General features: G+C 51.7%; 1 protein-coding gene across 8 annotated transcripts in view; it reads right to left on the minus strand.

Moving 5' to 3' along the window:
- The window catches only part of ARHGEF10 (Rho guanine nucleotide exchange factor 10), a 103,929-nt gene that overhangs the window by 31,548 nt on the left and 56,578 nt on the right, over positions 1-15,803 (minus strand). For 7 of the 8 annotated variants that reach the window (XM_035004326.1, XM_035004325.1, XM_035004323.1 and 4 more), the window contains 4 exons: positions 15,027-15,119; positions 11,159-11,329; positions 9,433-9,578; positions 6,042-6,217 (listed from right to left, as the gene is read on the minus strand). In XM_035004326.1, the coding sequence (XP_034860217.1) occupies positions 6,042-6,217; positions 9,433-9,578; positions 11,159-11,329; positions 15,027-15,119 (586 nt within the window). The remainder of the gene's footprint in view (positions 1-6,041; positions 6,218-9,432; positions 9,579-11,158; positions 11,330-15,026; positions 15,120-15,803) is intronic. The other variant, XM_035004322.1, reaches the window with a different exon arrangement.

Here is a 15,803-nt window from a genome sequence, read left to right on the forward strand (position 1 = left end):
TCCTCCCCCTGCCCTCCCCCTGCCCCAGCCTCTCCCTCCTGGACCCTCCTCCTCCACCAGCCCTTCCCCCTGCCCCAGCCTCTCCCTCCTGGACACTCCTTTTCAGAATTCAAGGATGCCGAGGTCTCTGCCAGCTCATGTGTAACAATGATGTGACCCCCTCCTTGTCCCCGACCCCTGGTACCCACGGCCAGAGCCCCCACTTTGCAGCCGGACTGCAGAAGGAGGTCTGGCACTTTGAGAAGACTTGAGCAGAGAGCGGACACACTCTGCAGATGCTCTGGGCTGGGAGGGACGCCGATCCAGAGTGGATGGTCTGGCTGGCCTTCTCTCTGTACAGAGTGGCTGGGGGCAAGCAGGGGGCAACTTTGCTCCCTGGAGCTGCACGCTGCCCGGGAAAGGGCAGGACGCCACCGGGGTGGTCTCACCCTATTCCCACGGCGGTTTTCGGCTGCACGGTGTGCAGTCTGCGGTTGCTCCATGAGAAGCAGATGCTGGTCCCACAGCCGCGCAAGCCAAGGCCTGCCCTGCGCTGGTAACAGCGCGCCATACCCGAGCACAGAGAAGTGCAGCCAGGCTGACTCTCACCATCATCTTCAAGGACCAACTAACGGGAAAGCAACGGGCCTGATCCCTACAGGACCACAGTACCTGCCCCTGCACACCACGCACGCTCCCCTCGGAAACACGCTCAGCCTGCGTTCTCAAGGTGTCTGAAGGCCTTCTCGGGACATGCCGAAAAGAGGCGATGGCGGGTCTCTTCCAGCGGAGGCTCCTGCAGGGTGGGGACCCCCTCCCTCCCCAGCTCTGGCAGCACCGTCCCCTGAAAACTGGGAGTGCTCCAGGGTCTCCCATCGAATGGAATTGATCTCTACGGATCCTGCATGAGTCAGCTTATCTCTGGCAACAGGGAAACGTATTTTCTGGTAAACCCACCAGACAAGGGGGGAGCACAGTGATGGGGGGAGCACAGTGATGTCAGGAGCATACGCAACTCTACCAGGTGCATCAGGTAAACCCACTGCACTGCGGGGACTTTCTCTCCCCAACCCCAGCCCAACTCACAAAATCGGCGAAAACTGTTCAATCACCCCAGAAAAAAGCACAGAATTTGGCAAAGTAATTCAGAAGTTCTGGAAGCTGAAACCAACCCACAGAATCCCAGAGGACCCCTGGACAAATCCGTGGGCACCAGCCTGCAGGCCCCTGCACAGAGAGCAAAGCTCAACGCCAATAAAATGTCACAGCTCAAGGAGAGGGACGCGGCAAAGCAGATGCACACTCTGCACGGGGCTCCTCTGGGGGTGGCGCCTCCTGTGGGCGGCTCCCACGGGGCCGAGGATGGCGGCCACACGGGCTCCTGCAGCCTGGTTGCTAGGCAGCGACACCCACTCTGTCTTCAACGCTGAACCACAGACCGAATTTTCCAACACTGATCTCAGAGCTCAGTCGCTCACACAGCAGAAAAGTCACATGGCTACGGGCGGAGCAAAGAACTCCTATTTAGCGCCTCAAAATAATTGATGGATGACAAATGCAAGAGAATCAGGAGGAACAAAAGCACTGTGGGTGAATCTGAAGCCCTCCTCTAAAAACTCGGAGACCGCCGAGACAGCCCGGCTGACTGACTCATGGAGGGGACAGTTTTACCTGCATGAGCAGCGCACGACTCGCTGGCTGCAGGCTGGTGGGAATGAGATCAATATTACGGATGGGAGGCACACAGAGCAGCTCACTGTCTGGCCCCAACAACAGACGGGCCCTCATTGCTGGGTGCGTGAGGATGAGCAGGACAGTCCTTCCCCAGTGCTGAACACGCCAGCGAACGGACTGGTCCCTGTTTCCCTGACCGGAAGCCTGAAAACGCCCCACGGAATCTGGCTTGAGTTCAGTCTTGCAACACACACAGAATGAGCACATTTTAATTTGTTAAAAAAATTTTTTTTAATCTGGAAGGCATTTAAAAGGCCATGGACTCCACACCCATTGTTTCAGAGCTTACAGCTAAAACTCGGATCTCCTCTACGGACAGGGAGACCAAGACACAGGGGTCTGCGCAGCTAAGGTGCACCACTAAGCCAGGAACGACGCAAATACCAGCTCCCACAGAGGTCCGGGTGCTGGGGACCCCCCGACCTGCAGACTCGAAGCCCGCGGGCCTCCCCACTCTCAGCAGTGTCTGTCCACTCAGCGCTGCCAAGGTAATGGCCACCGTAGACTCAGAAAGAGCGAACTGTATTGTATGGGAAGATAGCAGGGAACCCTGCTATAAAAACTCTTCAAGTAACACGTCCGACACGGAGCTGAGATTAGTGGGTGACAGATTCAGGAAACGGGAACATGAGGATGGGTCCAACAACTGACTGATGCTCTGCAAAGCGCCCCTCCCAGGACTCCGGGGCCGAGAACATGGCTTCCTGGAGGCCTTCCCTTCTGGAAAGCTGTGTCCGGACAATTCCCGGACAATTCCCAATCCAACCCTTTTATGGTCACAATCTGTTAACGAGGGAGGACCCCTCCACACGTGAACATCACATTAATTCTCTCTCCTGGAGAAAACAGCATTACCTACATGACCAATCACCTTCATCCTGCTCTTCATTATTCAAGAAACAGGCAGTTTATGGAGTAACCAGCAATTCTGTGTTCCCACTCCGACCCTACGCTTTGTTGTCCCGGTGTCCAAGCATGTAACTGAAGCCATAAGAGGAAGAGGATCTGCCAAGCAGCGTCTCAGGTTCTGGGGTCCGCACGGCACCACCCTGCCAGGTCCAAGAGCCCTTCCTTCCAGACGGAGCAATCCCACCAGCTGGAGAGCCAGCACAAGCATTTCACTAGGTCTTACGCAATCACAGGATAACCTGGAAGCCTCTTCCAGTTCATATTTCTGCGAACAGACAGTTGTCGGTCCTCCGGATTCCAGAGGGACTGCCACAGGCTGGGAAGGTTCCAGTCACAAAAACTCTTGACTCCCTGGACACACAAACTCCTTATTGTGCTCCTGGCAGGTGTCAGATGCAGATCAGCTGAAGGAATCAATCAACCAACTGATGCACGTCCTCCCACCCTCTGTCTACTGAGAAATCCTACTCCTTCTTTAAAACCTAGCTTAAGAGGCGTCTCTCTGAGAAAATTATCCTTTTTTGATCCCCCAAAATATTTTGCGCCCTCGTTTCTGTTAAGGAATGTATCACAGTGTGTCACACCCTTGTTCTTGCATCCGTCTCCTTGGGCTTCCAAAGGCACCATCTACCCCTTACTCAGTTGGGGGTTACCAGGACATGGCACGCGGTTTAGAACAGGCCTTCGATAAACAGGCAGGTAGAAAGACACAGTTTAATCAAAAATTTAACAGTGGGGCACCTGGGTGGCTCAGTTGGTTAAGCGACTGCCTTCGGCTCAGGTCATGATCCTGGAGTCCCTGGATCGAGTCCCGCATCGGGCTCCCTGCTCGGCAGGGAGTCTGCTTCTCCCTCTGACCCTCCCCCCTCTCATGTGCTCTCTCTCTCTCATTCTCTCTGTCTCAAATAAATAAAATCTAAAAAAAAAAAAAAATTAACAATGGTTGGTGATTCCATTTTTCTTTTCATTCGCTCAACAAATACTCATTGGGCACCCACTGCAGGCCCAGTCACAGAGCCGGAAGGGAAACAATGAGGGATTAACGAATTGTAGAGGAAGTCGCCCACACACTCATCAGTTACCAGTACCCTGGCTTCTTAAAATAAAGGCACTGTAGTTACAGACCATTCTGAAAAAGGGCGCACGCCTCCACTAAGGGCCGCAGCGCATGAGGTGACATGGATTCCGCCCGCCCACAAAACGGAGCAGAACGAATGTCTATGGATGGCAGACAGGTCTATCAATTAAATTCTCTCTTTAGGACAGTGTGCAAAAAAGATCCTCCCCGAACAATTGCTTTCACCGAGGTTACGTGTGTGCTTGTTCAAAGGGACATGAAAAGGTCACAGCAAGTCTGCAGAACACGATTGTGTATGTTTCCAAGTATTTTCCAAAGTCTCTTGAACTTTGGATACATCAACAAACTTCTCTTTAAATTGAAGAATGAAGAAAACCGGATACTCTCCAAAGTGCCACAGTTTCTTCTCACGGACAATGACAACCATGGACCTGCCGTCGCAGACAGAAGCTCGTAGGAATGCTCACGGCGCCTGTGTCCTTTCTTCCATGGACAGTCGACCCTTGAACAACTTGGCTTTAACCTGTGCGGGTCCACTTCTACACAAGTTTCTTTGATAAATACAGGGCAGTCCCGTAAATGTGTTTTCTCTTATCATTTTCTTAATGACGTTCTGTGTCCTCTCGCTTCCTTTATTGTTGGAATATAGGATTCATAAAACATACGAAGTGTGTGCAAACTGTTGATGTTATTGGTAGGCCTTCCAGTCAACAGTAGGTTTTTAATAGTTAAGATTTTGGAGTGTCAAATTGTATATGAGAATTTTCAATGTACAGGGGGTTGGTGCCCCGAACCCCCATGTTCTTTAAGGGTTGACTGTATTTTAAAAATTGCGTCTTCCTCCTATATGCTTTTTAATATTGCTAATCGATTCGAATCTTATTCTAAGTTAGCTCAACAGAGTCATAAATAAAAAGATGAGTAAGAAAACGTAGTGCTGCCTTAATATGCAGTATCTGTTCTACGGGCCATCTGTCCCTGATGACTTGGGCGCAAGCAGGCAATCTTAATTACAAATACCTTTTAACACTGCTACCATTATAAACACACAAAGGCATGATTTTGTTCGTAAAACCAAGACACACGTTGGATTTGCAACCAATACTGACAAGCAATTTAAATGGGCTTTTACAAACTTTTAACAAATGAGATACCCAGGTTGAACTTGAGTAAGATCTTACCAACATGCATCAGTTTGGAAGAACCCTCCCCTTCCCTCCCCACATCACTCCTTGGTATATCCCTGCTGTGGAAAATCTGTGACACAGTCTGGCATTTTGATTATTCGCTGAGACTTTTGCAATTCCTTTAAGAAAGACTTAGCAGTTAGTGATTCAGGACTGTAGGACCTGTAATACCGTGCTTGAGGACATGGTCTACCAGGCCGATCACCCAACCAAGTGACCGACTATTAACGTCACACAAACAAGAACAACGGGAGACCTCACAGCAAATTAGACCTAATGCTCATTGGGCCCTGTTCCTGTAAGTCCAAGTGAACGTGCATATGCAGCCAGAAAAGTTACAGGGTTTAAAGGCACCTTCTTCTGAACACGTCAGAAGCAAAATAATCTGAAAGGTTGTCCAATATATTTACATCACGAATATTCAATATAAAGGCTCATTCCATGTATGAAAAGGTTTACTGCAAGTCCCCATTCACTCCATTTGGTATATTCCACAATTGGCGCAGAGGCTGGTGAGTAAGTGAAACCAGCCAGGCTTTATTTGGATTAAAAAAGAGAAATGGAAGGAGAAAGTCATGAATACTACCCTACGTTCAAAATCTACAGTCCGAAGACCATAAATATTACCAAGCTGTTGAAGCATGGCGGACGTATCAGGACACCCTTGGCTCATCTTGGCTCGTCAGGACCTGGCACCCCCTCCCTGGGGAGCCTGGGGGAGGGGAGAGAGGAGGGGCTGCGCGAGGTGGTGCACAGCAGAGCAGAGCCTGCCACCAAGGTCCACACGCTAGAGGACTTCCATGCACGCTCAGGAGACAGGAGACAGAGCCCTCACTGGGGGAGGGCTCTGAACTGGGAAACGCAGAAGAGAAATCAGACCTGGGGAGACTGAATGCATCCTACATGGCGGGGTTCCCTGTAAAGCCAAAGGATGCACACCAGTGGGGACAAGCTCAAAGATGAGGGTCCAGTGGGCTTATCTGTCTACATTTATCAGCCAACATAAAGTACAGGCTCCAAAGATGGTATCGTTCAACAGCCTGACCATCTCCGTGGATCCTTGGATGCTGCCGAGGCCGAGGGAACAGGGCCTATCCGGTTGGCGCTGACGCCGGCCCCAAGACGCGCACGCACGTTAGTAAAGCGTCACTTACTTGGCTTAGCGTTGGCGACCACCGCCAGGCTCTCGGGTGGGTGCACAGGGGGACACCTGTTTTCTCCAGCACCATCGTTTTTGCTATACTCTATCACTTCCACGTGTCCAAGAGGAACGCTCCACTTTAATAAATACCTCTGGCTGGCTGACATTAGCGTGTTGCTGTCCGAGGTGCTGAAAGGAGGAGGCATCGGGATGTTATGATTCATTACAGGTGTTAGTCAGGATACTTTTCACCCCTTAGGTATTCAAGTGAGAAACACATCCTGCTTCTGCCTTTCTTACACAGTTACCATTTGGTTCTGTAAAGTGGCCTCCCAGTGGATGGTAGGAACTCTTCACTGCCTAATCTTGGAAGACGGGAGAACACGGGATGCTTATCTCCCAGAAAACTCTCATGTTCCCATAAAAACTTAAAAGGAACATGCTGGAGGCTCCCTGATGGATACTTGAGCCAAGATGCTCATGCGTTCTGGCAAATACTGTTAACAGGAAAATCTCCTATGTGCAGAGATATTCTCTGGTTATTTCGTATCAAAGTTCCTTTTTTACTCTCAGTTATAGTGTAACTATTTTAATAAAATTAAATCTTGTCATTATGCTCCATGATTAAAATACTTATTATGTAAAAATTAAATGAAAAAATCCCATGACCTATGTAGATTTTTTTTCTCCTTTTACCATAAAATGGAGCATACATGAAGAGAAACACACAAAGCATGGCTGTTCAGATAGGCGGAAAATGCTAGAGCAGACACCTCCTTGACCAGCACCTACTCAAGGCTACAAGGTTACCAGCAGCCTGAGGCCCTCCATGTGCCAGGAACCCGCCCTCCCCGCCCCCGGCAAGACAATCACTGTTCCTTACTCTGATGATTATCACAGTTTGCTTTCCTCAAGATATACATATTTTTTCCAATCAAAATGTAGACAGGAATAACCAAAATGCCGGAGAATATACTTTAAACCGAAATACTTGGCGTGTTGGAAGCCAACTGGTACCCAAGCGCTCCAACTTCCCTCTGATGTTAGAGGGCTTTACTTTTTTTTTTTTTTTTTTAGATTTTATTTAGTTATTTGAGAGAGAGAGAATGAGAGAGACAGCACGAGAGGGAAGAGGGTCAGAGGGAGAAGCAGACTCCCTGCTCAGCAGGAAGCCTGACGTGGGACTCGATCCCGGGACTCCAGGATCGTGACCTGAGCCGAAGGCAGTTGCTTAACCAACTGAGCCACCCAGGTGCCCAAAGGGCTTTACTTTTCAATGTCCAGTCTGCGTGGGAAGGGGAAGGAGGAGAAGGCAGAACTCAGACACTGAGTAAGAAAGACTGCGTGTTCTGTGAGTTAGGTGTGCTCTCTACATAAAAAGAGAGGCCCATGAACCTGGCCCCAATTTCTACTCATCCTGTTGTAATCTAAAATCCTCACTCCTACAGAGGTTTGGGGGACCTTGCTGTTCTGATAACCCTTGGGGCCATTTGAACACTTCAGCCTGACCAAAGTGGGTCGTCCCTTCACTGCCTCCTGGGGGTGTCGCTGAGAACACGTCAGTGGGAACTGAACTGTTGCCCTTTCCTCACTTTGTAGAAGGTCATCCGAACCTGGGATCCCTGCCACAGCCAGGGTGTTATTTTAAGGAATAACCCTGGTAGTGAACACAGATAAATCCATTTTTAAGTGTTCATCCACTTCTTGTTCATCTTGGAAGTGTATTTGTCAGCTTGAGGTTTTTAAAATGACATAAAATTTCAAAAGACCCAAACTGGAGCACTTGGGGCGCCTGGGGGGTGGCTCAGTCGCTTAAGCATCTGACTCTTGATTTTGGCTCAGGTCATGATATCGGGGTCGTGAGATCGAGCCCCGCATGAGGCTCCGTGCTGAGCGCAGAGTCTCCTTGAGATTCTCTCTCTCCCTCTGCCCCTCCCCGACTCATGCTCTCTCCTCTCTAATAAATAGAATCTTTAAAAAAACTGGCATATTTTGCAGATTTATTCTATAGCTGCCTCAGAGCAGGTGAGGACGAGGAGGAACCATAATAAAAACAGATAGTTACCAGGCAGCACCGTGCCGGGCGCAGAGCTGAAGGGCCTGACAGTGGTCCCTGGCCAGACCCTCCCAGGAGTCCCAGGGATGGCTGGCTTCCCCACCATTACTCTGCAGAGTGTGGGCGTGAGGCTCGGCGAGATGGGATGATTCCCCGGAGCCCTGAGAAGGCTGGAACCCGGGCTGCACAGCATGAGCCCCTGGATGCCCAGCCCCCGCCCCGGCCTCCCTGCTGGGGCTCCTCAGCACCACAGGGCGGCCACCACGGGAGGACCACAGGCACACATGCTGGCTCCCACCCGGTGATGTGCTCACGAAGGCCTAACACCCAGCTCCTGCTGGGAGAGGGAGCCCTGCCTGTCTCACGGGCCAGTCTCTGTGCTGTCAACACCCGGAGTGGACGAGTTCGAGCTGCCAGTGGTTTGGCAACTGCATCCCCAACTCCTGAGAGTTTAACAACAGAGCCTCTCAAGCCATGATGAGCTGCTCAGGACACCATGCCAACGTGCGCTACTTGATAAAGCACCCAGGGCACTCAGCTCAAAACATTCACGTCTGCCTCAGTTCCCTTACCATCCCTCTCTACCTGAAGACACTAACTTCTCAGATATCGTCAACCAGCTACAACATTCTAGGTGTTAGGGAGCAGTCCTGATGGTAAATGACTTTAAGGATAAGAAATGATGAAGTGGTATGTACTCATTTTCTTAGTTCACAGTGAATATAAACGCCACCGATATAATCATACAAGAAAAACGCTTACCAAAATGTCTCCACAGGGAGGCAGCTAAAGAGAAAGGATGTGAACGATGATCACAACAAGACTGTAGAGTGATTTAGGAGGGAAATAAAAGAAACACAATGCAGTTTCTGGTTCCAACATTGGCTTTACGTTTAAAGAAAAATATACCATTCATCCCGAATTTCCTCCAGCAGTGACCTTGTGACTTAACACTGGACCCGTTTAAAAATACACTTGTCTAGGGGCGCCTGGGTGGCTCAGTGGGTTAAGCGTCTGCCTTCGGCTCAGGTCATATCTCGGGGTCCTGGGATGGAGCCCCGCATTGGGCTCCCTGCTCAGCAGGAAGCCTGCTTCTCCCCCCGCCCCCCACTGCTGCCCCTGCCTGTGCTCTCTTTCAAATAAATAAAATCATTTTTAAAAAATTAAAAAATAAAATAAAAATACGCCTGTTTAGGTCCTGGTTCCCCTTCATCACAGGAAGAGGTGACGAAGTTCTGCGCACATATTGGGGCAGCTTGAATAGGAGCATTAGCGGAGCCGTCCACTCATCTGGGACGCGGCACGTTCCCGGCGCAGAGCCGATCCCGCGACCTAGGCGCATGCTCACCGTGCACTGACCGTGGCGCACATTAACACATCGCTCAGCATGAAGATGCGGCGTTCCTTCGTTTTAATGATCTCCCCTCTGTCGTTGTAAACGGTTTCTATCATATCGTCGGATCGCACGAGGTACCGATTCCCACTGCTGAGAAGCTGAACATTCAAAGTCACACTTGACATGCTTCCCGCAATCGAGTTCATCAAAAGAAGAAAAAGGGTGAGCGAAAGTCTTGCAAAATACAGGAGCATAAAGCGTCAAAACTTTGCAGATTTTCCCCTTTACAGAGAATTCATGCACTTCCAATCGTACTTTATGTGTATACTACGCAGAAGTCTGAGAGTGGCTTTTTTTTTTTTTTAACTACATAGTTTCATGGACAGTGTTTGGAGCTATTCTAAATGGTGAAAGGAGTCTAACCCAGCCCTTCTAAACACAATTCCTCCAGCTAAGAGATACTGACTCAGCAAAGGAGGGCTCATTTGTTTTCACCTGTCAGTCATACTCCTTCTCTTTAAATGACTTGCCCCAGTATAAGCTCCATTCCTTACAGACTCTCATCCACAGCCGGCCAAGCATTGTTATTTATAACTCTATGCCGACCAGAATGTTTTATGTAAGTGCAATAGCTACTCGGGGATTTTCGTTTTCCAAAGGATAGCATAATTAAGAAAACATCTTAGCTTCTTGTGATACGCCAGATTTCATTTCACTGAGCCAAACACAGTACCTTTGGTCCTTTGCAGAGATGCTTTGTACTCTTTAGTATGATGAGATAATAGAAGGCAGACTTATAACAATTCAGCCCAAAGGAACATGGGGAATTCATGTTCAGATGGTCTGAACACCCAGACGGTGTTCTGATCCTTTATCTGCAGTAGCCAAGCTCACTGTCAACCTATTCTTGACATGCTCACGGGGATGATGAGACTGCGTGCACAGGTTCAGGATCGCTAGCAAGGGACACACACCACTTCCTCATCAGCCTTACTCTGTCCCACAGATTTGCAAGCACTGTTACCACAGGCAAGCAGGATCCTAAACAACATAACCATCACTTAACGCAATTTTCAGCTCATAGAAATTCCTATATAAATCATTTAGAAGATCAGGAAAAACCTGTTCCTCAAAATGTATTGAAGTTCTCATAGTTAAGCCACTGACTGTCACTATTTGGTAGGAAATTACCCCTACAGACAGAAATGAAAGTGAATTTAGCAATGATAAATATGATATGGAATTATTTAACACCGCTCCTATCAATGAACCTCTTCTTGTGGACCAGGGCTGTAAGTAAGTATGGTGAAGTCTACATAAAATCAGCTTGCTGTTGCAGGAAGAGGACTTGTCAATATAAAGCAGAAATACAGCCTAGGAACTGCTTTCATGCTGTATTTTCCTCACGTTTCCATGATAAACACAGCTTAGTCCATGCAAAGACAGGTACAGATAAGAACGTATGTAACATCCTTTGATTACGACCATCTAAGAGGAAACACCGCATTTTGGCAGTAAGATTCAGACCGTGTGAGGGTCTTGTGACTGTGGGAGCCCCTTCCCCGAGAAAACGCGCCCGGACCCGCCCGATGCTCTCCATCGACTTCCGAGGCAGGGCCCTGGGCCACGGCATCCCTGCAAAGCTTCCAGAAGATTAGTAGCAAGTGGCGGGAAGAATGGCGGCTTGTTAGTACAAAGCAAACTGAATCCCAGCACAGACTGAGAAGCCTCGGTCAACCTTGTTCAGGTATCTCTCGTTAATGGCTTTGGCGATGTGCTTGATCTCGCAGCGCTGGTCGGCGTCTCTCTTTCTCTCATTCAGCTTCTCCGCTAAGGTTTCCAGCTCTGTCAGCGCCATCTGAAGGGGCAGCCGGTCAGGGTGGCCTTTGGATGTATTCTTCAGCATGTCCTGGGGGAGAAAGACGGTGAACAGGAGACGTGTGACTGCTGGTTCCGAGGGCGCAGGTGGCTGCCCACGCACGTTCCCAGCCAGGAGCCGCGACGTCTGACGGTCGCGTCAGCTACTTCTGGGGGAGGATAAAATAAGCACCGGGGAGAGAGTAATAAGCCAAGTGACTCACGATTTGGATACACACTGGAACAGCTCCTTTTGCAAAAACAAAGTGAACTCATTAAATGGCTTTGCTAATGGAAAAAAAACCCCAGGAATTCCCAATAAAGGGCACTATAAATAGGAACGTGCCACATCTGAGAAACATCCCACCCTCTGCAGCTACGTTCCAGGTAACTCCGGCCTGTCTCTCTCAACCCGAGTCGGACCAGCGGACCCAGGCCCCGAAGGTCGGCTTCCACACGCGGAGTGGGCGGCATTACTCCCGTGCCTCCACCCATCCCTGCTGCAAGGGAGCCACACACCCTCCCGTCCGTGTCCGCAGGGTCACCAAGGGAAGCGGAGGTTGCACGGAGGACGAGGGAGCGACAATCTGGTGACCGATAAAACGGCGCCACGTGCATCCATCGTGGGAGTCGGCATTCAGGAGCAACATCTAAGTGACAGTCCCGAGGGGGTCACCTCGCTTTTCCACCGGACCCTTAGTGTCTCAGCTGGCTCACGCAGACCACACCTTCTGCTGACGGAGTCAGACGCGGGCGGAGGCACCCTTCTCGCCCGGCCGCCCCGAAGCTGACGCCCGCTCAGCTGGCGTGGGAATGCCACCGGGCCCTCAGCTTGTGACCCGCTTTTCGTCTGAAGAAACCAACCCTCCAGAAGTGATGACACATTTCCGGTCTGAAAGGACCATATATACCGTGCTGTACGCCTGTTTCCCTACGAATCACTTCAAATCCTATCAAGGCCACGAAGTCACGTCACGACAATTCTGGCTCCAAAGTCACGAGCTGGCGGAGCCAGCCTGGGACCTGAGCACGACCAGGACGAGCACCACAGCAGCGGAGCTGTGGAGGGGACAGGGGGTCCTCCAGATGCCGGGAGAGAACCGAGTAAGGAAAAAGGGACGTCTGTCGTTCTGTCCAGACTGAGAGTCATGTTGGCCCAACACGGGACAGAGAATGGCAGCAGGATACAGTGAGACAGAGAGTCCTACGGGACCACGTGTCCCAAACCAGCGGGCCCGGAAAAGCCGGGGCCATGCAGCTTTACCCTGGATCGGGGAAGGCTGTGGGGTCCCAGCACCACCAGTAACAGGGCCCAGGAGAGCTGGGATCAGTGCAGAGACAGGGAGAGCAGGTGCCTGATGGGCCAAAGGAAGGGGAAGGAAGCACGCCGGGCCCCATGCCATCCCTCCCCGCGTGCGCAGAGCAGAACCCGGGAGGGAGGGAACACGCCTGCCCCGTCTTCCAGCCCGGCCACCAGCCCCCGCGTCCCCCTCAGGCAACAGCTCTCGGAGCCTCTTTACTGAGAGCAGGGTCCCTGGACGACCCACGCAATTCTGTCAGCCGCACAGACTGCACCCTCTGAGTCCAACCGTGCATCTTCCTAAGTGCCCCAGACGCGCCCTGAGCCGCCCCCTCGCCTGCCAGGGAAGCCGCTCACAGAAACCCGGGAGCTCTCCGGTGAGCCTCCTGGTGCCCAGGTAGACGGGAGGGAGGAGGGAGCACTACACAGGGACGGACCTCACCGAGCCCACGGGCAGCCGGGTGCCACAACATACCACACCTTCTTCGAGTGCAGTGCCCTCAGGCCGAACTCCGAGAAATGCCGCCCAGGACCACGCCCCTGCTCCCAGCCGGCGCGGGGCTCCTGCTTCTGTTCTTTCCCACGGCCTTCCCACCCTTTCTAAAAATATATAATTTGGTAAACACCTGGGCCAAAGGTTTGCCATGATTTATTAACGGCCAAAAGCTGACGAGCTAGATTGAAAACTACACCCAACTTTAATTAACTAAGAACAAGAAACTATTCATGAGCGAGGCGTGAAAACCCAGCAGGGTCGTGGGTGACCAGTGATAACCAGGCATTCACTAGCCCGTCACCAAGCACAGTCTGCATGTGAGTTTGAACGTGCGCCACGTGGGTTATAAGGCGGATATGTCTTTGCCCTTGGTCCCTGTGTCCCCACCTCGCTAAAGAAGGAACTGTCTAGGGCACCTGGGTGGCTCAGTTGGTTAAGCGACTGCCTTCGGCTCAGGTCATGATCCTGGAGTCCCGGGATCGAGTCCCGCATCGGTCTCCCTGCTCGGCGAGGAGCTTGCTTCTCCCTCTGACCCTCCCCCCTCTCATGTACTCTCTCTCATTCTCACTCTCTCAAATAAATAAATAAAATCTTTATAAAAAAATAATAAATAAATAAAGTTTCATTGGGCGCCTGGGTGGCTCAGTTGGTTAAGCGACTGCCTTCGGCTCAGGTCGTGATCCTGGAGTCCCGGGATCGAGTCCCGCATCGGGCTCCCTGCTTGGCAGGAAGCCTGCTTCTCCCTCTGACCCTCCCCCTCTCATGCTCTCTCTCTCTCATTCTCGCTCTCAAATAAATAAATAAATAAAAATCTTTAAAAAAAAAAAAAAGAAGGAACTGTCTAATTGGTTCCCTACCGTCTTCCTTCCTCACCGAACTACCCACCTGGAGCCTCCCACATTTGAAGAGCTCGGTAAATACCGGACAACTGGAGGAATAAAACACATTTTCTGGGTATTTTGATTTTAGGGGAAAGCAAACAGCTTCTGTTATTAACACTCTAACACGGACGTTGGAAACCAGAAACTGGATCTAATATGTACATATGATAACCGGACACTCGCTGGAAAAGGAACGTGGAAGAGAGGAAGACAGAAACAGCCCATGAGACTAGCCACGGAAGCAGCTGATACGAACAGTCTGACGTGTGTGTGCTTTCGCCCTCGGTTTTGTGAGCACTTCACCTAGCAGGTCCGCTTCTCACAGATTTGGACGGCCACACAGCAACCACAACCTCAAGGGAAGGGGCCTCGGCAACGATGCCGAGTGCCGGCCCATTTCCAGGGACGATGTCGCCGTTCACCTTTGCTGCGTTCCCAAACGCAAGCCACGCCGAGCCGCCTGAGGAATCTGAGCCGGCGCGGACTGACCTCAGAAATGCCACTTCAGGCAGCCCGCCATCCGCCTCTGTGCGGCGGGGCCCCCGGCTTTGGGGAGGACAGGGCCTGCACACAGACCGAGCGCCACATGGAATGCGTCACATCTGCCCTCAAAACCAGGTTTGTCGGAAACAACACATGCACCAATTTGAATGCTCTTAGTTTTCAACCACTTGGGGTCCACGGGTGAGCCTCTCCACGCACCGTCTGCAGACCGCGCTCACGACAGGCACGGTTTGCCCGAATCGTGACTTGGGCTCCTGAGTCCCCTGTCCCCTCTGGCCACAGAGGGTGGATCGTTTCTCCACCAGACCCCAGACCCAGACCCTGACCTAGACCCCGCCCCAGAAGGGGGCAGATTCCTTTCTGTCCCCGGGAACCCGCGTCTGGCCCCCTCCGCCCCTGCAGAAGCCGGCTGGTGAGGGTCCGCGGCCGTGTCCACGCTCGGGGCCTGCACCCCCCGACTCTGCCCCCCCGTAACCGCTCGGGGAAGGAGGACGGAGGAGGCCGGAGGCAGAACCAGGAGCACAGACGCGGCCTTCAGGCAGATGCTGGGAAAGGTGTGCATCCTTACCTGGAGCAGCAGAATGAACTGTGGGAACCTCTGTATGGGCTTCATCATCAGACTGTAGAGCGTGACGCGGTCGGGGCTGGACTCCTGGCACTGCTGTGGGGAGAAGCCCGGCTTACTCGCGCTTCAGGGCTGCGGGGGTCCCCACCTCGGTCCCGCCACAACACAGACGCCTCGGCAGGCCCAGAGCCCACGCCCGTCTTCACTCAACGGAGACAGTGCATGCAGATTTGCTGCAAAATCCTCCCCACACCTGGATTGCACCACATACATGCTTACGCCTCTGAGTCTGGAGCGCGTTTGCATTCGATGCTTTATGGGCCACCTCTGACTGCCAGGCAGGGTTTGTCCATTTACAAACGCATTTCAACCTTCTAGGGACTGAGCTAGTTTCTGAGATTCTACAACCACCTGAAAACTGCATTTACAAAAAAATAAAGAGGCGCCTGGGTGGCTCAGCTGTTGAAGCATCTGCCTTCCACTCAGGTCAGGATCCCGGGGTCCTGGGATCGAGCCCCGCTTCGGGCTCCTTGCTCAGCCAGGAGCCTGCTTCTCCCTCTCCCACTCCCCCTGCTTGTGCTGTCTCTCTCACTTACTCTCTCTCAAATAAATAAAATCTTTAAAAAAAAAGAAGAAAAATACCCCAGAACCCCAAATAGGAGTTGCCAGGGCCCTTAAAAGCAGCCTGGCCCACGCACTGGGGCGAGTTCTCTGCGGTGGCCACTGCCATCCAGGCTTGGCTCTGGGGGCGAGGGCCTCGGGGTGAGGGGTGGGGGTGAC

Source organism: Mirounga leonina, unplaced genomic scaffold, assembly GCF_011800145.1.
Source record: "Mirounga leonina isolate KUSES-001 unplaced genomic scaffold, KU_Mleo_1.0 Mir_128, whole genome shotgun sequence".
Taxonomy (NCBI): Eukaryota; Metazoa; Chordata; class Mammalia; order Carnivora; family Phocidae; genus Mirounga; species Mirounga leonina.